At 42.2% G+C, this 22,637-nt stretch overlaps 2 protein-coding genes across 3 annotated transcripts in view; both read left to right on the forward strand.

The window, feature by feature from the left end:
• The window catches only part of LOC124001259 (transmembrane protein 131-like), a 68,991-nt gene extending 57,526 nt beyond the window's left edge, over positions 1 to 11,465 (forward strand). For both annotated transcript variants that reach the window (XM_046307912.1, XM_046307913.1), the window contains 2 exons: positions 9,214 to 9,291; positions 11,332 to 11,465. In XM_046307912.1, coding sequence (XP_046163868.1) covers positions 9,214 to 9,291; positions 11,332 to 11,354 — 101 coding nt within the window. In that variant the 3' untranslated portion in view covers positions 11,355 to 11,465. The remainder of the gene's footprint in view (positions 1 to 9,213; positions 9,292 to 11,331) is intronic.
• LOC124001257 (transmembrane protein 131-like) overlaps positions 11,358 to 22,637 on the forward strand; it is a 36,310-nt gene continuing 25,030 nt past the window's right edge. The window contains exons 1-3 of the mRNA XM_046307911.1: positions 11,358 to 11,512; positions 13,764 to 13,822; positions 13,941 to 14,046. Coding sequence (XP_046163867.1) covers positions 13,787 to 13,822; positions 13,941 to 14,046 — 142 coding nt within the window. The 5' untranslated portion in view covers positions 11,358 to 11,512; positions 13,764 to 13,786. The remainder of the gene's footprint in view (positions 11,513 to 13,763; positions 13,823 to 13,940; positions 14,047 to 22,637) is intronic.

Raw genomic sequence — 22,637 nt, forward strand, 5'->3', positions numbered from 1 at the left:
CATCAAAGGTTAGTGAATATTTATAATGCTATTTCTGGCTAATGTTGACAACACAATATATATTTTTGGCTGCTTTGTTGTCTGAACGCTGTACTCAGATTATTGCATGGTTTGCTTTTTCCGTAAAGTTTGTAAAAAATCTGACACAGGGGTTGCATTAAGGAGAAGTACATCTCTAATTCCATGTATAACACTTGTATTTTCGTCAACATTTATGATGAGTATTTCTGTAAATTGATGTGGCTCTCTTCAAAATCACTGCATGTTTTAGAACGACTGAACGTAACGCTCCAATGTAAAATTAGATTTTTAAAATATAAATATGCACTTTGTCGAACAAAACATGCATGTATTGTGTAACATGAAGTCCTATGAGTGTCATCTGATGAAGATCATCAAAGGTTAGTGATTAATTTTATCTCTTTGTGCTTTTTGTGACTCCTCTCTTTGGCTGGAAAGATGGCTGTGTTTTTCTGTGAGTTGGTGGTGACCTAACAAAATCGTTTGTGGTACTTTCGCTGTACAGACTTTTTGAAATCAGACACTATGGCCAGATTAACGAGAATGTTATCTTTAAAATGGTGTAAAATACTTGTATGCTTGAGGAATTTTAATTATGAGATTTTTGTTGTTTTAAATTTGGCGCCCTGCACTTTCACTGGCTGTTGGCGAGGTGGGACGCTACCTTTCCACATATCCCAGAGAGGTTAAACCAATTGAGTGTTGATTTAGCACTATGCTTAGGGTCATTGTCCTGCTGGAAGGTGAACCTCCGTCCCTGTCTCAAACCTCTGGAAGACTGAAACAGGTTTCCCTCAAGAATTTCCCTGTATTTAGCCCCATCCATCATTCCTTAAATTCTGACCAGTTTCCCAGTCCCTGCCGATAAAAAACATCTCCATAGCATGATGCTGCCGCCACCACCATGCTTCACTGTGGATGGTGTTCTCGGGGTGATGAGAGGTGTTGGTTTGCGCCAGACATAGTGTTTTCCTTAACTTGTTAGAGAAGTGCTCCCGCTGTGGGAACATCAATCAACGGAAATTTCAAGTGCGCCACGTATAGTTTTTGATAAAACTCTTGATAAAACTTTCATTAAAATGCACATACAATGTACTGAATTAAAGCTACACTCGTTGTGAGTCTATCCACCAAGTCAGATTTGTAAAATGCTTTTCGGCGAAAGCATGAGAAGCTATTATCTGATAGCTATATCCCCCAAAATACTGCAACGTCACCTAACGACAGATTTTGTGATAGCCGGGGCTACCCAAAACACAGAAATAAAATATAAAACATTCATTACCTTTGACGAGCTTCTTTCTTGGCACTCCTAGATGTCCCATAAACATCATTTTGGGTATTTTTCGATTAAATCGGTCCATATATAGCCTAGATATCGATCTATGAAGACTGTGTGAACAACGAAAAAAATAGCGTTTTCTAACGTAACGTCATTTTTTAAAAAATAAAAAGAGTAGACGATAAACTTTCACAAAACACTTCAAAATACTTTTGTAATGCAACTTTAGGTATTAGTACACGTTAATAAGCGATAAAATTGATCACGAGGCGATGTAAATTCTATAGGTGTCCGTCTGGAAATAATGTCCGGGTAAATCTCAACCAAAATATCCGGTCGGATACCTGAAGAAATGGCTTGTCTCTTCTTCGTTTGACCAAGAAACAAATCGTAGTCAAATGACAAGACTGTTGACATTGTGTGGAAGCTGTAGGTATTGCAACCTCGACATCATTTAATCTGGGTCACCTTTAACAATTCTTGGAAGTGGCGCATGGATATTTATTTCCATTTGCAGTGATCAGATTTTCCTGCACTTTTCGATGAAACGCACGTTCTGTTATAGTCACAGCCGTGATTTAACCAGTTTTAGAAACGTCTGAGTGTTTTCTATCCACACATACTAATCATATGCATATACTATATTCCTGGCATGAATAGCAGGGCGCTGAAATGTTGCGCGATTTTTAACAAAAAGCTGCCAAAATTCGCAGGGTTCAATTAATGGGCAAAAAGCTCAATTTTAGTCTCATCTGACCAGAGTACCTTCTTCCATATGTTTGGGGAGACTTCCACATGCCTTTTGGTGAACACAAAACGTGTTTGCTTATTCTGGCCACTCTTCCGTAAAGCCCAGCTCTGTGAAGTGTACGGCTTAAAGTGTTCTTATGGACAGATACTCCAATCTCCGCTGTGGAGCTTTGCAGCTCCTTTAGGGTTATCTTTGGTCTCTTTTTTGCCTCTGATTAATGCCCTCCTTGCCTGGTCTGTGAGTTTTGGTGGGCGGCCCTCTCTTGGCAGGTTTGTTGTGGTGCCATATTCTTTATATGTTTTAATAATGGATTTAATGGTGCGCCGTTGGGTGTTCAAAGTTTCAGATATTTTTTTATAACCCAACCCTGATCTGTACTTCTCCACAACTTTATCCCTGACCTGTTTGGAGAGCTCCTTGGTCTTCATGGTGCCGCTTGCTTGGTGGTGCCCCTTGCTTAGTGGTGTTGCAGACATTTTTGCCTTTCAGAACAGTTGTTTATATACTGAGATCATGTGACTCTTAGATTACACACAAGTGGACTTTATTTAACTAATTATGTGACTTCTGAAGGTAATTGGTTGCACCAGATCTTCTTTAGGGGCTTCATAGCATAGGGGGTGAATACATATGCACGCACCACTTTTTTTCCGTTCGCTTTAAAAAATATATTTTTTAACAAGTAATTTAAAAAAAAATTCACTTCACCAATTTGGACTTTTTTTTATGTATTTCCATTACATGTAATCCCCCCCAAAAATCAATTTAAATTACAGGTTGTAATGCAACAAAATAGGAAAAACGCCAAGGGGGATGAATACTTTTGTAAGGCACTGTAAGTAGCCCTATTTTGAGATGTGAGATATCACAATCTCTTTCAATAATGACAGGAATTGAGGTCTTTATTCCAGTGAGATTGTTAAGGCGAACACCGCCATGTTTAGTTTTGCCCAACCTAGATCGAGGCACAGACACGGTCTCAATGGAGATAGCTGAGCTGACTACACAGACTGTGCTATGCTAGTGGCAGACTCCACGAAACTGGCAGGCTGGCTAACAGCCTGCTGCCGGGCCTGCACCCTATCTCATTGAGGAGCTAGAGGAGTTAGAGCCCTGTCTATGTTCATGGATAAGATCGACAGGGCTCTAACTCCTCTAGCTCCACAATGAGCATTCCAGGCTCACATCATACCTACAAACACATTTACCACAACATACACCGGTTGTTGTATTGTGTCTGACATCTGATAGCCATCAGCAGCTGACTTCCCCTATTTGCCAGTCCTGACACAGAGATAACCCAACACACACACACACACACACACACACACACACACACACACACACACACACACACACACACACACACACACACACACACACACACACACACACACACACACACACACACACACACACACACACACACACACACACACACACGAACAAACCAGAGGCATAAACACACATTTACATGAGAGGCGTACGTACGTACACAAGGTATATCACATTCATGCATGCAGACACTGTCGATGCATGCGCACACATGATCATATTTATATTCGTGTATACAGAATCACACACTTGTGTCTAAACAAACACACACACACACACACACACAAGGAGCATGCAAATAGTCACATCACACATGTACTCTCGCCCACTTTTAAAAACATCAAGGGAAGGAGTGAAAGCGGCACGAGGCTTCTTCGGAGGAACGTTACCCACGGCAACAGGAAGCGGGTGGCAGTTTCAAAATGTCAGCCTGGCTGCGTTCCCACAATCACTCAGACTGGCTTCTAGTTGTTTTTTGGGGTGGGAGGGGGGGGGATGGTCGTTGTTATTTCACAGTATGGTTTACTTATACTCTACCACTTATTTTGAACACACTTCTTCTGTTACAGCAATGAAAGCACTATATGGCGTGCGAAACTAATGTTTTACAAGACAACATATGGGCTGCGTTTTAAATCAATGGCACCCTATTGCCTATATAGTGCACAACTTTTGACCAGTGCACTATATAGAAAATAGGGTTTTGGTGAAGAAGTGCACTATAAATGGAATAGGGTGCCATGTGGGACATAACCATTGTTTCTTCACTGATCTGGATATGCTTTTATGAGAGGTTTCGTTATTATTAGACAGGTGTTGTGAGAGTAAAGTCATTCCTGTATGGTGTTTGTGGTTTGTGTCTCTGTAACATGGCTGTTGAGCTGCTGAACACATAAACAGGTTTAGATATAGACCGAGCTTGAGCAGACAGATTCAAATTTTGTTCCCCCTTCTCTTTATTTCTTTACTCTCTGTCACTTTATTTCTCTCTCTCTTTCTTTATCTTTCTTTCTCTCTGTGGCTCTCTTTAGTGGAGAGGTTGAAATTGTCTCTCTCACTCTCTTTTTGTCTCCATCTCCCCCCCTCTCTCTGACCAAGTCATTGGATGAGGTAACTGTTATTTCTACTGTGTGTAGCTTTGAGCTCACCACCACTTTTGATATTAAATAATGCACTATGCACCAATCCAAATACACTGTCATGTATAAATACTGTTACTGAAGTCAAAGGTCTTGACTGGTGAATACTTGTGTTATAATAGTGTAAAAGAGATCTGCCTTGTAGTTGGGATAACCTACAGGTCATGTTAATAAGTCAATTAATCAGTTTTGAATTTATAAAAGCCTTTTTACATCAACAGTTCACAAAGAACAACCCTGTCCAGAACCGCAAAGGTCATAGGGTTCAATGACTGAGATGGCAAATATGCTGTTCATGTACAGTTGAAGTTGGAGGTTTACATACACTTTGGTTGGAGTCATTAAAACTTGATTTTCAACCACTCCACAAATTTCTTCTTAGCAAACTATAGTTTTGGCAAGTCGGTTAGGACATCTACTTTGTGCATGACACAAGTCATTTTTCCGACAATGGTTTACAGAAAGATTATTTCACTTATAATTCACTGTATCACAATTCCAGTGGGTCAGAAGTTTACATACACTAAGTTGACTGTACCTTTAAACAGCTTGGAAAATTCCAGAAAATGATGTCATGACTTTAAAAGTTTCTGATAGGCTAATTGACATCATTTGAGTCAATTGGAGGTGTACCTGTGGATGTATTTCAAACTCAGTGCCTCTTTGCTTGACATCATGGGAAAATCAAAAGAAATTAGCCAAGACCTCCGTTTTTGTAGAACTCCACAAGTCTGGTTCACCCTTGGGAGCAATTTCCAAACACCTGAAGGTACCACATTCATCTGTACAAACAATAGTATGCAAGTACAAACACCATGGGACCACGCAGCTGTCATACCGCTCAGGAAGGAGACGCGTCTCCTAGAGATGAACGTACTTTGTTGCAAAAAGTGCAAATCAATCCCAGAACAACAGCAGCGACCTTGTGAAGATGCTGGAGGAAAAATATTACGGTTTGCAAGTGCACATGGGGACAAATATTGTACTTTTTGGAGAAATGTCCTCTGGTCTGATGAAATAAAAATGTTACTGTTTGGCCATAATGACCATCGTTATGTTTGGAGGAAAAATGGGGAGGCTTGCAAGCCGAAGAACACTATCCCAACCATGAAGCACGGGGGTGGCAGCATCATGTTGTGGGGGTGCTTTGATGCAGGAGGGACTAATGCACTTCACAAAATAAATGGCATCATGAGGTTGGAAAATGACGTGGATATATTGAAGCAACATCTCAAGACATCAGTCAGGAAGTTAAAGCTTTGCCGCAAATTGATTTTCCAAATGGACAATGACCCCAAGCATACTTCCAAAGTTGTCGCAAAATGGCTTAAGGACAACAACGTCAAGGTATTGGAGTGGCCATCATTATGCCCTGACCTCAATCTATTTGAGGGCAGACCTGAAAATGCGTGTGCGAGCAAGGAGGTCTACAAACCTGACTTAGTTACAGGAATGGGCCAAAATGCACCCAACTTATTGTGGGAAGCTTGTGGAAGGCTACCTGAAACATTTGACCCAACATAAACAATTTAATGGCAATGCTACTAAAAACTAATTGAATGTTTGTAAACTTCTGATCCACTGGGAATGTGAAAAAATAAAATGAAAGCTGAAATAAGTCATTCTCTCTACTATTATCCTGACATTTCACATTCTTAAAATAAAGTGGTGATCCTAACTGACCTAAGACGGTGAACTTTTACTAAGATTAAATGTCAGGAATTGTGGAAAAACTGAGATTAAATGTATTTGGCTGAGGTGTATGTAAACTTCTGACTTCAATTGTATGTTACCAATGTTTTGCTTAATATAACCTCACATAATTAGTTTGTTATTTATGTTACACATGCCTGTATTTATTTCTTCACTAGTCAAATCAAATCAAATTGATTTATATAGCCCTTCTTACATCAGCTGATATCTCAGTGCTGTACAGAAACCCAGCCTAAAACCCCAAACAGCAAGTAATGCTGGTGTAGAAGCGCGGTGGCTAGGAAAAACTCCCTAGAAAGACCAAAACCTAGGAAGAAACCGAGAGAGGAACCAGGCTATGAGGGGTGGCCAGTCCTCTTCTGGCTCTGCCGGGTGGAGATTATAACAGAACATGGCCAAGATGTTCAAATGTTCATAAATGACCAGCATGGTCAAATAATAATAATCACAGTAGTTGTTGAGGTGCAACAAGTCAACACCTCAGGAGTAAATGTCAGTTGGCTTTTCATACCGCTCCTGCTGTCTCTAGAGAGTTGAAAACAGGTCTGGGACAGGTAGCACGTCCGGTGAACAGGTCAGGGTTCCATAGCCGCAGGCAGAACAGTTGAAACTGGAGCAGCAGCTCGGCCAGGTGGACTGCAAGGAGTCATCACGGAGTCACCATGCCAGGTAGTCCTGAGGCATGGTCCTAGGGCTCAGGTCCTCAGAGAGAGAGAGGGGGGGAGAATACTTAAATTCACACAGGACACCGGATAAGACAGGAGAAATACTCCAGATATAAGACTGACCCTAGCCCCCTGATACAAACGACTGCAGCATAAATACTGGAGGCTGAGGCAGGAGGGGTCAGGAGACACTGTTGCCCCATCCGATGATACCCCTGGACAGGGCCTAACAGGCAGGATATACCCCACCCACTTTGCCAAAGCACAGCCCCCACACCACTAGAGGAATATCTTCAACCACCAATTTACCATCCTGAGACAAGGCCGAGTATAGCCCACAAAGATCTCCGCCACGGCACAACCCAAGGGGGGGGTGCCAACCCAGACAGGAAGATCACGTCAGTAACTCAACCCACTCATGTGATGCACCCCTCCTAGGGACTCAGCCCCTGTAATAGGGTTAGAGGCAGAGAATCCCAGTGGAGAGAGGGGAACCGGCCAGGCAGAGACAGCAAGGGCGGTTCGTTGCTCCAGAGCCTTTCCGTTCACCTTCACACTCCTGGGCCAGACTACACTCAATTATATGACCCACTGAAGAGATGAGTCTTCAGTAAAGACTTAAAGGTTGAGACCGAGTTTGCGTCTCTCACATGGGTAGGCTGACCATTCCATAAAAATGGAGCTCTATAGGAGAAAGCCCTGCCTCTATCTTTTTGCTTAGAAATTCTAGGGACAATTATGCGGCCTGCTTCTTGTGACCGTAGCGCACGTGTAGGTATGTACGGCAGGACCAAATCGGAAAGACGGGTAGGAGCAAGCCCATGTAATGCTTTGTAGGTTAGAAGTAAAACATTGAAATCAGCCATTGCCTTGACAAGAAGCTAGTGTAGGGAGGCTAGCACTGGAGTAATATGATCAATTTTTTTGGTTCTAGTCAAGATTCAAGCAGCCATATTTAGAACAAACTGAAGTTTATTTAGTGCTTTATCCAGGTAGCCGGAAAGTAGAGAATTGCAGTAGTCTAACCTAGAAGTAACAAAAGCATGGATGAATTTTTCTGCGTCAGTTTTGGATAGAAAGTTTCTGATTTTTGCAATGTTACGTAGATGGAAAAAAAGCTGTTCTTGAAACAGTCCTAATATGTTTGTCAAAAATGAGATCAGGGTCCAGAGTAACGCCGAGGTCCTTCCCAGATTTATTTGAGACGACTGTACAACCATCAAGATTAATTGTCAGATTCAACAGAAGATCTCTTTGTTTCTTGGGACCTAGATCAAGCATCTCTGTTTTGTCCGATTTTAAAAGTAGAATGTTTGCAGCCATCCTTTTCCTTATGTCTGAAACACAGGCTTCTAGCGAGGGCAATGTTGGGGCTTCACCATGTTTCATTGAAATGTATAGCTGTGTGTTATCCACATAGCAGTGAAAGTTAAAATTACGTTTTCAAATGACATGCCCAAGAGGTAAAATATATAGTGAAAACTATAGTGGTCCTAAAATGGTAGTGGTCCCTCTATTCACATTACTGGCATTACCATATCCCCTCTATTCACATTACTGGCATTACCATATCCCCTCTATTCACATTACTGGCATTACCATATCCCCTCTATTCACATTACTGGCATTACCATATCCCCTCTATTCACATTACTGGCATTACCATATCCCCTCTATTCACCCTACTGGCATTACCATATCCCCTCTATTCACATTACTGGCATTACCATATCCCCTCTATTCACATTACTGGCATTACCATATCCCATCTATTCACACTACTGGCATTACCATATCCCCTCTATTCACATTACTGGCATTACCAACATTTACAGTTGATTTGTCGGAGGACAAACCATTCACATAGACAAACTTATAGCTTTCTGACAGATAATATCTAAACCAGGCCAGAACTTGTCCTTGTAGACCAATTTGGGTTTCCAATCTCTCCAAAAGATTGTGGTGATCGATGGTATCAAAAGCAGCACTAAGGTCTAGGAGCACGAGGACAGATGCAGAGCCTCGGTCTGACGCCATTAAAAGGTCATTTACCACCTTCACAAGTGCAGGCTCAGTGCTATAATGGTATTTATAAATCCTGTTAGACTTTCATCTAAAAGAGTGGTGGATGTAATTTTGTTATTTTATCTGGATTAATTCAACTGTTTTTAATTTGTTTAGTCTAATCAACATGACTTTTCAAGCAATTTGTCTCATCAAAGAGCATTGGGATGAAGGCTGATTTATCAACCTCTGGATTGTATGTTTCTGCCATTGGATCTTTGTTCTCTGTTTTTGCTCTTCCAGGAAGATTCTTCCAACATCACTATCCTGGGGCTACTGCTGGAGTGCAGTTTACCCAAGAGCATATACAGCCAGCCGCAGGTACTGGGCATCTCATCACTTTTTTAAACCACCCCCTTTTCACTGCAATTTCATCAATATGTAAATTGTTTATCATTTTTAACAGACCAAAATATACTTTACATTAGTTTAAAAAATGTACACAAGATAAAAATATAAACAATGCTAAACTAAACAGATATGCATGTGTATGACCACTTTATATTTTCAAGACAACCTATTTGTCAGGATTTGGCCAGGGTTGTTCCGGTTTTTGGTCACTAGATGCCCCCATTGTGCTTTTTGACCTTTTGTTTTCCCTTGATCCCCATTATTATTTGCACCTGTGCCTCGTTTCCCCTGACTGTATTTAAACCCTTAGTTTTCCTCAGTTATTTGCTCTGTGTTTGTATGTTAGCACCCAGCCCTAGTATTCTGAGAACTCTTGTTGATCCCGGTGGACTCTCTTGTGGAATTCTGTTTTTTGTTCTTGTTTATTTATTTTTTGAGTATCTTTTGAGGCTTTTTATGCTTTACCTTCCACCTTGTGGATTTACCTTTTTGTCTTGGAGGATTACTTTTGTTCTTGTGGAATTCCTTTTGAGGTTGTGGAGTTACATATTTTCCTTAAGGACTTCACTTTTTACTTCATTAAATACACCGTCTCAAGTACTGCTGTGTCTGCCTCATCTTCTGGGTTCTGCCGACTATTTGTGGCCCAGTTGGTTAAGTGACTGTTTCTCACTCCGGAGACCCGGGTTCGTAACCGGGTCCTGACACTATTTGCGTTTTAAAGGGCAAAACATTTCAATGACAAAGTCCTTATTCCATGCTAACTGTAAGAATACTTTTTCATAGCACTTATGGCCATATACTGTTTATTTAATTCTTTTTTTCAACTATTGTCAACATGAGTGCTGAATACTCCTTAACTGTGTGTACTCACTATCGTGTTGGCTTCATGGTAATCACAAGGTTATTCTCCTGTAGTCAGTTATAAGACCTATGTTACGTGAATTGTGGCTGTAAAGTTTACTGCAGAATCATTGCTCGTGATGAAATTGTTTGAAAGGTTGTGTACGGGACGTCTATTGAGTGAGCTGCAGTGTTGTGATATCTGACTGCAGTCTGGTTCCTCAAGAAGCCCCAAGGACAGTGAAACCACTTTCTAGGTGCATAATTGCTTTCTCACGAGACTGTTAATTGGCCGGGAGCTTCCCTAAACACAGGTGGCTCAATCACCGCCATGGTGCAAGCCCCACCCACCACTATCTCCCAAACCTAACCCAACTTTGTTTTGTTTGTTTGTTCATAATGACTTGTGAATACTACTAGTATGGTATAGCCTGGTCCCAGATCTGTTTGTGAAGTATAGCCAACTTCTATGGTCAGGGGGGATAAGTACTAATATGGCTTCTTCAGGAAGTGTGTGTATCTGTTGTATCCACAGGGGCTTGGTGTTTGTTATTTTAGGCCGAGGCCCTGTGGGGTCTAGCCAGGGATAGCGAGCTGTCTGTTTCTTAAGTCCAGGCCTGAGTCACTCCTCCTAAGATGACAAGGCCTGGTTTGTGCCGAGCTTTGCACACCTCAGATGCTGATCTTGTCAGCTTAAGGCAGGGTTTGTGGGTTAGGTACAGTACAGAGGGACTGGAGAGAAGCAGGTTGATGCTCATAGTTTTACCTCTAGCTGTGTGTGTGTGTGTGTGTGTGTGTGTGTGTGTGTGTGTGTGTGTGTGTGTGTGTGTGTGTGTGTGTGTGTGTGTGTGTGTGTGTGTGTGTGTGTGTGTGTGTGTGTGTGTGTGTGTGTGTGTGTGTGTGTGTGTGTGTGTACAAGCATGCACCCACACTCTTAGTATCCTCCCACTCTTCATCGCTTCCTCTTTTCCCTTTCTTACACAATTTGACTCATTTGTCTCTCACCCTGTCCCCCTTTCTTGCCCCCCAATCTCTCTCCACATTCCACTGATCGCTCTTTCTACATGCCTCTTCATTCTCTTTTTGCTCTATTCAACCAACCCCCTCCCCCTTTCTCCCTCCTTGCTCCCTCTGCATAACTGGTATGCCTTTCTGCCGTATCCCCAGGGGTCGTGCTTCCAGAGTGTTGAGGACAACGCGGCCAGGGTGGAGCAGGGACTCAACCTCCAGATCAGGCTGTCGGAGCACACAGAACGTCCTGCTGACCTGGACAAGCTCAAGCCCTACATCATCGAGCACATCCTGGTCCTGTTGGTTGCCCCAGCGACGGGCTGCTGCTCCGCCAACGGTGGGTGTCGGGGGCTAGGGGACTAGTCTTTGGGGGTGGAGGTGGGGTAAGGCATGAGAGCTATAGGAACAACTTCAAATATTTTCGGATGTTGGTAGGATTCAATAGAGAATGTTGGTGTTCTGCTGGTTTAGGGACCTCTGCACCCCGCCTAAAGAAAAATCGGAGAGAAACACTGATTAGGATTTGGGAGCCTTACCACTTACCATTGAGCATATTTTTTGTATTGTATTGAACCTTTATTTAACTAGGCAAGTCAGTTAAAAACAAATTATTATTTATAATGATGGCCTACACTGGCCAAACCCGGACGTCGCTGGGCCAATTGTGAGCTGCCCTATGGGACTCCCAATCACGGCCGGTTGTGATACAGCCTGGATTCGAACCATAGTGTCTATAGTGACGCCTCAAGCACTGAGATGCAGTGTCACCTAGTCAGCTGTACAACTGAATGCATTCAACTGAAATGTGTTTTCCGCATTTAACCCAACCCCTCTGAATTCTAGAGGTGCGTGCGGGGTGCTGCCATAATCGATATCCACGTTTTTGGCGCCCAGAGAACAGTGGGTTTTTTACCATTTTTACCATGTCAGCTTGGGGATTCGATCCAGCAACCTTTCAGTTACTGGCCCAACACTCTAACCACTAGGCTACCTGCGCTACTCGGGAGCCAAGCTAGTTGTAGAATCAAACATGTACTTCCCCAAATTCTCATCTTAACCATTAAAGGGGAAACCGCAAAACTGATCTTAGAACAGCCCATAGGTGCGAGTTCGTCCTGTATCCTCATCACCATCAAACCCCATATTACATACACAGGGCCATTAGCGCTCCTTAATCCGGACTAGACTATATTGTGTAGAATCGACTACCATCTCCCTGCTCGAAGATCACAATCACACCAGGCATGTAGCCTATAGATTGATGGTAGATTAACATTGGTTTTGTCCCAAATGGCACCCAATTCCCTACATAGTTCACTACTTTTTACTAGGACCCATAGGGCTCTGGTCAAAAGTAGTGCACTATATAGGGAATTGGGTGCCATTTGGGATGCAGATTTGTTTAGATGTTCTTTCCTTGTTCTTCTGTCCACTGACTCTACATCATAAACAACTAAGGGATGTTTTCCTGGCTTTCTCCATTTACATTGTAATAGTAGACTTACACTAGGGTCTGTTTCCCAGACCCAGATTTTTGTATTTTTTATTTTACCTTTATATAACCAGGCAAGTCAGTTAAGAACAAATTCTTATTTTCAATGACAGCCTAGGAACAGTGGGTTAACTGCCTGTTCAGGGGCAGAACGACAGATTTGTACCTTGTCAGCTCAGGGGTTTGAACTTGCAACCTTTACTTGTCCAACACTCTAACCACTAGGCTACCCTGCCGCCCCAGATTAACTGGCACTATGGCTGTAAAGTCAACCTTTTCATGTGTGAAAGAAAACATGCATTATTTGACATTAGATAGAACATTAGAACATTTTTTTTTCTGTGAAACAGTGCTAAAACAGTGAACTTAGTGACCCCTAGTGAACGGGTTGGTCATGATGCGTGAACCGTAGCACAGGCACTGTTCATCCACAGTCTCACTTGCAGAGAAACCTGAGGTTGAAAGGAATTGCCAGAGCCAAGGAAATCAGCCCCGAAGTGTCAACTCAGCACTTTCATCCACCAAACTGCTGCAATGCTGCTGTAGGCTAGGGCACTCAGTTTTTATGATTGCAGCATATTGTAAATGTAATCACCTCCTTTCACTTAATGCTACTGTGCAGGTCATACCAAAGTAGCACCGCTTTTACCTAGTGAGTAACATTAGATCTAATTTTAAGTTAATTGTCACAGTCATCTGACCTTATATGAGGAGTTATATCAGTCAATTTTTGTCTTCTGTACAACTGATGGGATTGGCATGCATGAATGGGATAGATAGGGCATTTACCTTCTACCTTGAAATGGGCATCATAGAGCATCAGCATTACGCTCTTAGATTATGTGCATGGAATATAGTCACAGTACCTAAAAGGATGAGCTCTCAATCATGTCAAGTAGCCCTGAAGATTGCTTTGTTATTGACTGTCTGTCTAAAGGTGGATGTATCCATTTTATGTGCATAGTGACACCTACTGGCGGCAGAGAGAAGTGCAATTTTCAGTGTTTTGTTCGGCAGCAATACAGAATTGATTCGATCCTGTCATTTATGTTGATAACATGTCATTAACCTATTGTGTTTTAATTGTATCCTACAGGGGAGTTAAACATTGGAATTTGTATGTTGAATTCAGGAGGAAAGAAGCTTTATGTGAAGGTAAGTTTCTGTGCAAACTCATGCATAGTACTCAAATGGAGTCTATTTAATGTCTTCAGTATTACCCATGCAGGAGTTTATATTGTATCTAACAGCAGTGTTGTTCTTTTTTTCTTAGGAAATGCAGTTGTTATCCAAAGTGGACAGTTCTCTGGAGTTCAGCCCAGTCCTGCTGAGAACATCAGCAACAAACTTCACACAAGTGGCTACTCTAGCCTGCAGAGGTACATTTACATGGCAAAGTAGAGGAATACTGGGTCTGTTTGCCATTTGTGGTAATAATGTTGATGTCTTAAAAGTAAAGGAACTTGCGAACTGCTCTTAATATGTCATCATCAAATTATTCCCAAGCACCTGCGCGAGATATTTTGCTAATGAGTTGATAGCATGTGTGTATATGTATATTTAAGCAATAAGGACAAAGGAGTTGTAAGTACAGTGCCTTCAGAAAGTATTCATACCCCTTGACTTATTCTAAATTTTGTTTCTACAGCCTGAATTCAAAATGGATTACTTATTTTTTCCCACACCCATCTATGCACAATACATCATAATGAAAAAGTGAAAACATGTTTCTAGACAATTTTGAAAGGTTGTTGAAAATGAAATACAGAAATCTAATTTACATAAGTATGCACACCCGAGTCAATACTTTGTAGAAACACCTTTCACAGTGATTACAGCTGTCAGTCTTTCTGGGTAAGTCTCTAAAAGGTTTCCACACCTGCCCATTGTTCTTTTCAAAATTCTAGACCATTTTCAGATCTTGCCATAGATTTTCAAGTAGATTTAAGTCAAAACAGTATCTCAGACACTAAGGAACATTCACTGTCTTCTCCATTGTAGATGTTGCCTTGTGTTTTAGGTTATTATCCTGCTGAAAAGTGAATTAAGCTCCCATGGTTTGGTGGAAAGCAGACTGAACCAGGTTTTCCTCTAGCGTTTCGCCTGTGCTTGGCTCCCATAACATTTATTTTTTATCCTGAAAAACTCTCCAGTCTTTAGCGATTACAAGCATACCCATAACATGATGCAGCCAACACTATGCTTGAAGATCTGGAGTGTGATACACAGTACTACTGTATTGGACCCAGAGGTGCCTTACTGCTATTATAAACTGGTTACTAACATAATTAGAACAGTAAACAAGTTATTTTGCATCACACAGGCAATCAGTATCCAAGACCAAAAGTGTGTGTGTGTGTGTGTGTGTGTGTGTGTGTGTGTGTGTGTGTGTGTGTGTGTGTGTGTGTGTGTGTGTGTGTGTGTGTGTGTGTGTGTGTGTGTGTGTGTGTGTGTGTGTGTGTGTGTGTGTGTGTGTCTACAGTGCCTTCAGAAAGTATTCATACCCCTTGACTTATTCCACATTTTGTTGTTACAGCCTAAATTCAAAATGGATTAAATAGATTTTTCCCTTACCCATCTACACCAAATTCCCCATAATGAGAAAGTGAAAACAGGTTTTTATAAATGTAAAAAAAAAAAAAAAAAGAATACTGAAAAATCTAATTTACATAAATGTTCACACAAATGTGCTATGACGCTCCAAATTGAGCTCAGGTGCATCCAATTTTATTTTATCATCCTTGAGATGTCACTTCAACATGATTGGAGCACCTGTGGCCAATTCAATTGTTTGGAAATGATTTAGAAAGAAACGCTCCTGTCTATATAAGATCTCACAGTTGACAGTAGTTTTGTATACCATATAGCTGGGTATTTGGAAATGGGCCACAGAATGATTTTTCAATACCGTTAAATAGTTCTTTTAAGTTTTTTTATTCATTTGAATATTTGTAGCTACTTTTTATGTAAATACCTGCAGTCAACTTGTGCAATATGTTAGGAGATCGCATTTTCCATTTCACCTGTCACAAGATATTTTATTATGAAGCTTACCGATAGTCCTCAGTCACAAGATCTTTTATTATGAAGCTTACCGATAGTCCTCAGTCACTCACTGTTGTGCAGCACGCGCCAGGTCATCTAGTTACAGTATGGAATTCACAACTAAATGTTTGCCAGCTAGATATCATGTATAAAATGTTCGCTATGCAATCATTAGCATTTAGTTAGCATTCTCTATGGCACATATGTCAGAGTCAAGGCCCGCGGGCCACATCCGGCCCGCGAGAAGGTTTTTTACGGCCCCTGGGATGATCTTGATTTATTATTAGAACCGGCCCGCAGACCGCAGCAAGCCGGCAGCCCGCAGATCTTTTACACGCACCAATACTACATTTCCCACAATGCAACGGTGACGCACCGAGCAGTAGGCTGCTTCATTTCAATATTTATTGGCACAGCAGTTGTCAGCATCACAGTAAAATTAACTTTCAGATACCCATAAAAAATGGCAAAACGGAAGGTGGACACTGAGAACCGGGGGTTTCAAACAAGGTGGGAGTCGGAGTATTTGTTCACGGAGGTAGCTGGAAAACCTGTGTGTCTTCTGTGTGGAGAAAGTGTGGCGGTACTGAAAGAGTATAATCTGAGACGACATTATGAAACGAAACACGCGGACAAAAACAAGAATATGGACATGGAACAAAGGCTACAAAAGGCAGAGCAATTAAAACGAGGCCTCAAATCTCGACAGGCTCTGTTCAAAAAAGCCAAATCACAAGGCCAGGCTGCTGTCAAGGCCAGTTTTATTTTGGCAGAAGAGATCGCTAAATCAGCCCGGTCATTTACGGAGGGGGATTTCATCAAAAACTGCATGATTAAAGTTTGTGACGAAGTTTGCCCAGAAAAAAGGCAACTCTTTTTAAATGTGAGTCTGAGCAGAAACACCATTGCCGAGAGAGTAGACCAGTTGTCCATCAATCTAAAAGAGCAGCTTGTGAAAAAGGGAAAAGATTTCATTGCATATTCCTTGGCTGTGGATGAGAGCACCGACATTTCTGACATTGCCCAGTTGTCAATTTTCATCCGCGGAGTGGACTCCAGCCTAAGCGTGACAGAGGAGTTTTTGGCTTTACGTCCTATGCATGGCACAACTACGGGGCATGATTTGTATGAAGAGGTGTCAAGATGTGTAAATGAGATGGAGCTGCCTTGGGAAAAACTCGTGGGTTTGACAACCGACGGAGCACCTGCGATGTGTGGACACAGGAGCGGACGGTGGCGTAGATACGGGAAAAGATGCAAGAGGAAAACGCGACAGGTGAGCTGACAGCTTATCATTGTATCATACACCAGGAAGCGTTGTGCGGTAAAGCCTTGAAAATGGAGCATGTAATGAGCATCATCACGCGCACAGTTAACTTTAACAGAGCCAAAGGTTTGAATCACCGCCAGTTCAAGGCATTTCTGACGGAGTTAGAAACGGAGCATGGTGATTTGCCTTATCACACAGAGGTGCGATGGCTAAGCCAGGGAAAGGTGCTTCAAAGATGTTTCGAGCTTCGTGAGAGATTTGTCTGTTCTTGGACAGCAAAGGGAAAGACACAACACAACTCCGAGACGAAATGTTTCTGTGTGAAATGGCTTTTCTGTGTGACATTACGAGTCATCTGAATGCAATGAACTTGCAGCTGCAGGGTCGGGATCGTGTCATCTCTGATATGTACAGTACAGTGAAGGCATTTAAAACCAAACTGACTCTGTGGGAGACGCAGATGCGGAAAGAAAATTTGAGCCACTTTCCCAGCTGCCAGACCATGAAAGAGAAGCTCTCTACCAGTGCGTTCCCGAGCGCACAGTTGGCTGATAAAATAGGTATGCTTGCCGCTGACTTTCGACGCCGATTTGCTGACTTTGAAGCACAAAAAAGCAGGTTGGAACTGCTCGGTAACCCATTTGCTGTTGACGTGGAAAGCTCACCACCAAACCTCCAAATGGAGTTGATTGACCTCCAATGCAATGATGCACTGAGGGCAAAATATGCGGCAGTGGGTGCTGCGGAGTTCGCCCGTTTCCTCCCGACACAATGCCCCAGCTGCGCATCCAGGCTGCTCAAACGTTGTCTATGTTTGGCAGCACATACCTGTGTGAACAACTGTTTTCTTTGATGAACTTGAACAAAACATCACACAGAAGTCGACTTACTGCTGAACACCTCCACTCAATTCTGAGGATTTCCTCAGCTCAGAGCCTTACCCCGAACATTGATGAACTTGTGGAAAAGATGGGACACCACCAAGTATCACCCTCAACCTCAAACAAGTGAACATTACTGTGCAATCACATATTTAGAGTTTTTACTCAGTTCAAGTTTAAAAGTTAAAGTTTAATATTTGTTTTCACTGCATGTTACTTCTCCTTAAACAAAGTGTTGTTTTTGATTAATAGATTTTTGCACTTTATTTTATTGTATTTCAATCCAATTATATTTTAAAAATATTTCAGTTGAGTGGATGATAGAAAATTGCTATTGTTTTTTTCTTTGAAGTAAATTTAGCCCACTTTTGCTAAAATAGAAAATATAGGCTACTGATGGTGCCTTGAATACCGGTTTCTTTCATTTAATGTTCATGTTATGGGGATTTTTATATAAAGGAAATTTGTCTTTTGTGTCTGTTGAAAATTAAAGATTACTGACAGAGCCATAAGAAAATATTGCTTTATTTATCTGATCATATTGGAATATATTTGTTAGGTTTTCAGTAGGTTCAATTAGGTTCACTAGACTATATGCGTCATTTAAAAAATTTTCAATGAACATTCGAACAGTCCGGCCCTCGGCTTGTAGCTAAATTTTTTATTTGGCCCTCCGTCCATTTGACTTTGACACCCCTGCTCTATGGGGTTTACAAATAGCCACCTTGTGTTCAGTGCTGGTATTACTGAATATCCAGGTACAAGGTTGGTATGACAATCTGGATATCACCCAAACCTAGTTGACAGTGCATGCCAGAGCAGAAACTATACAATGAAGTCCAAGGAACCGTCCGTAGATCTCAGAGAGAATTGTGATTAGGTGTATATCTGGAGAAGGACATCAAATCATTTCTAGAGTGTGTCCTCCATCATTGGGAAACTGAAAAAATATGGAACTACCCAGACTCTGCCTACAGCTGGCCGTGTGAGCAACCGGGCAAGAAGGACCTTGGTGACCAAGAACCGAACGAACTACAGATTTCCTTGGCTGAGATGGGAGAATATGCCAGAAGGATAACAGTATTTACAGCACTTCACTAATCTAGGCTTTCTGGAAGAGTTGCCGGACGGAAACCACTCCTGAGAAAACTGCACATGACAGCATGCCTGGAGTTTGCAAAAAGTCACGTGAAATACTGAAAAGAAGGCAAAAGATTCTGTGGTCTGATGACAAAAAGGGAACTGTTTGGCCTGGATGCAAAGCGCTATGTCTGGATAAAACCAGGCACAGCTCATCACTACCGTGATTCATGGTGGTGGCAGCATCTTTGCTAAGGGGATGCTTATCAGCGGCAGGGAATGGGAGACTGGTAAGGATAGGGGGAACAATGAATGTAGCCAAATACAGGCAAATCCTGAATGAGAACCTGCTTCATAGTGCAAATGACCTTGGACTGGGGGCGAAGATGTACGTTCTAACAGGACAATGACCCCAAGCATACAGCCAAAGCAACACTGGAATGGCTTCAGAACAAGAATGTGAAAGTCCTTCAGTGACCCAGCCAAAGCCCAGACTTGAATCCCATTGCATATCTGTGGAAAGCCTTGAAGATTGCTGTTCACCTCCATTCCCAATCTTCAGAAACTCTGCATGGAAGAATGGGAGAAAATCCCAGAATCCAGATATGTAAAGCTGATACAGACATACCCAAGACGACTCAAAGCTGTAATCAAATGAAATTGTATTACATTTACATTTAAGTCATTTAGCAGACGCTCTTATCCAGAGCGACTTACAAATTGGTGCATTCACCTTATGACATCCAGTGGAACAGTCACTTTACAATAGTGCATCTAAATCTTAAAGGGGGGGGGGGGGGGGGGGGGGGGGGGGGGGTGAGAAGGATTACTTTATCCTATCCTAGGTATTCCTTAAAGAGGTGGGGTTTCAGGTGTCTCCGGAAGGTGGTGATTGACTCCGCTGTCCTGGCGTCGTGAGGGAGTTTGTTCCACCATTGGGGGGGCCAGAGCAGCGAACAGTTTTGACTGGGCTGAGTGGGAACTGTACTTCCTCAGTGGTATTATTCACATGCGCCGTATACAACAGATGTAGTAGACCTTACAGTGAAATGCTTACTTACGAGCCCTTATCCAACAATGCAGTTTTAAAAAATACAGATAAGAATAAGAAATAAAAGTAACAAGTAATTAAAGATCAGCAGTAAAATAACAATAGCAAGACTATATACAAGCAGGTACCGGTACAGAGTCAATGTGCGGGGGCACCGGTTAGTTAAAGTAACTATGCATAGATGATAACAACAGAGAGTAGCAGAGGTGTAAAGAGGGGGATGCAAATAGTCTTGGTAGCCATTTGATTAGGTGTTCAGGAGTCTTATAGCTTGGGGGTAGAAGCTGTTTTGAAGCCTCTTGGACCTAGCCTTGGTGCTCCGGTATCACTTGTCGTGCGGTAGCAGAGAGAACAGTCTATGACTAGGGTGGCTGGAGTCTTTGACAATTTTTAGGGCCTTCCTCTGACACCGCCTGGTATAAAGGTCCTGGGTGGCAGGAAGCTTGGCCACAGTGATGTACTAGGCTGTTCGCACTACCCTCTGTAGTGCCTTGCGGTCAGAGGCGGAGGAGTTGCCATACCAGGCAGTGATGCAACCAGTCAGGATGGTCTCGATGGTGCAGCTGATTTTGGTCCTCTATTCACGCTTTGCCTGAATGATGGTTCATCAGAGGGCATAGCGGGATTTCTTATAAGCTTCCAGGTTAGAATCCTGCTCCTTGAAAGTGCAAGCTCTAGTATTTAGCTTAGTGCAGATGTTGCCTGTAATCCATGGCTTCCGTTTGGGGTATGTACATATAATCACTGTGGGGACGACATCATCAATGCACTTATTGATGAGGCCGATGACTGATGTGGTGTACTCCTCAATGCCATGAGAAGAAACCCAGAACATGTTCCAGTCTGTGCTGGCCAAACAGTCCTGTAGTTTAGCATCTGCTTCATTTGAACACTTTTTTTATTGATCTTGTCACAGGTCAGATATGCCATGGAGGGCGAGGGAGAGCTTTATATGCGTCTCTGAGTGTGGAGTAAAGGTAGTCCAGAGTATTTTTCCCTCTGCTTGCACGTTTAACAAGCTGATAGAAATTTGGTAAAACAGATCTAAGTTTCCCTGCGTTAAAGTTTCCCGGCTACTAAGAGCGCTGCCTCTGGGTGAGCTTTTTCTTGTTTGCTTATGGCGGAATACAGAATACAGCATTCAATGCTGTCTTAGTGCCAGCCTCAGTCTGTGGTGGTATGTAAAACAGCTACAGAAAAGGTAGATAGTGTGGTCAACAGCTTATCATGAGATACAGTGCCTTGCGAAAGTATTCGGCCCCCTTGAACTTTGCGACCTTTTTCCACATTTCAGGCTTCAAACATAAAGATATAAAACTGTATTTGTTTGTGAAGAATCAACAACAAGTGGGACACAATAATGAAGTGCAATGACATTTATTCAGATATTTCAAACTTTTTTAACAAATCAAAAACTGAAAAATTGGGCGTGCAAAATTATTCAGCCCCTTTACTTTCAGTGCAGCAAACTCTCTCCAGAAGTTCAGTGAGGATCTCTGAATGATCCAATGTTGACCTAAATGACTAATGATGATAAATACAATCCACCTGTGTGTAATCAAGTCTCCGTATAAATGCACCTGCACTGTGATAGTCTCAGAGGACCGTTAAAAGCGCGGAGAGCATCATGAAGAACAAAGAACACACCAGGCAGGTCCGAGATACTGTTGTGAAGAATTTTAAAGCCGGATTTGGATACAAAAAGATTTCCCAAGCTTTAAACATCCCAAGGAGCACTGTGCAAGCGATAATATTGAATTGGAAGGAGTATCAGACCACTGCAAATCTACCAAGACCTGGCCATCCCTCTAAACTTTCAGCTCATACAAGGAGAAGACTGATCAGATAGGCAGCCAAGAGGCCCATGACCACTCTGGATGAACTGCAGAGATCTACAGCTGAGGTGGGAGACTCTGTCCATAGGACAACAATCAGTCGTATATTGCACAAATCTGGCCTTTATGGAAGTGGCAAGAATAAAGCCATTTCTTAAAGATATCCATAAAAAGTGTTGTTTAAAGTTTGCCACAAACCACCTGGGAGACACACCAAACATGTGGAAGAAGGTGCTCTGGTCAGATGAAACCAAAATTGAACTTTTTGGCAACAATGCAAAACGTTATGTTTGGCGTAAAAGCAACACAGCGCATCACCCTGCACACCATCCCCACTGTCAAACATGGTGGTGGCAGCATCATGGTTTGGGCCTGCTTTTTTTCAGCAGGGACAGGGAAGATGGTTAGAATTGATGGGAAGATGGATGGAGCCAAATACAGGACCATTCTGGAAGAACCTGATGGAGTCTGCAAAAGACCTGAGACTGGGACGGAGATTTGTCTTCCAACAAGACAATGATCCAAAACATAAAGCAAAATCTACAATGGAATGGTTCAAAAATAAACATATCCAGGTGTTAGAATGGCCAAGTCAAAGTCCAGACCTGAATCCAATCGAGAATCTGTGGAAAGAACTGAAAACTGCTGTTCACAAATGCTCTCCATCCAACCTCACTGAGCTTGAGTTGTTTTGCAAGGAGGAATGGGAAAAAATTTCAGTCTTTCGATGTCAAAACTGTAATCTTACAGCTGTAATCGCAGCAAAAGGTAGCGCTACAAAGTATTAACTTAAGGGGGCTGAATAATT

This window comes from Oncorhynchus gorbuscha, linkage group LG17, assembly GCF_021184085.1.
Source record: "Oncorhynchus gorbuscha isolate QuinsamMale2020 ecotype Even-year linkage group LG17, OgorEven_v1.0, whole genome shotgun sequence".
NCBI lineage: Eukaryota > Metazoa > Chordata > Actinopteri > Salmoniformes > Salmonidae > Oncorhynchus > Oncorhynchus gorbuscha.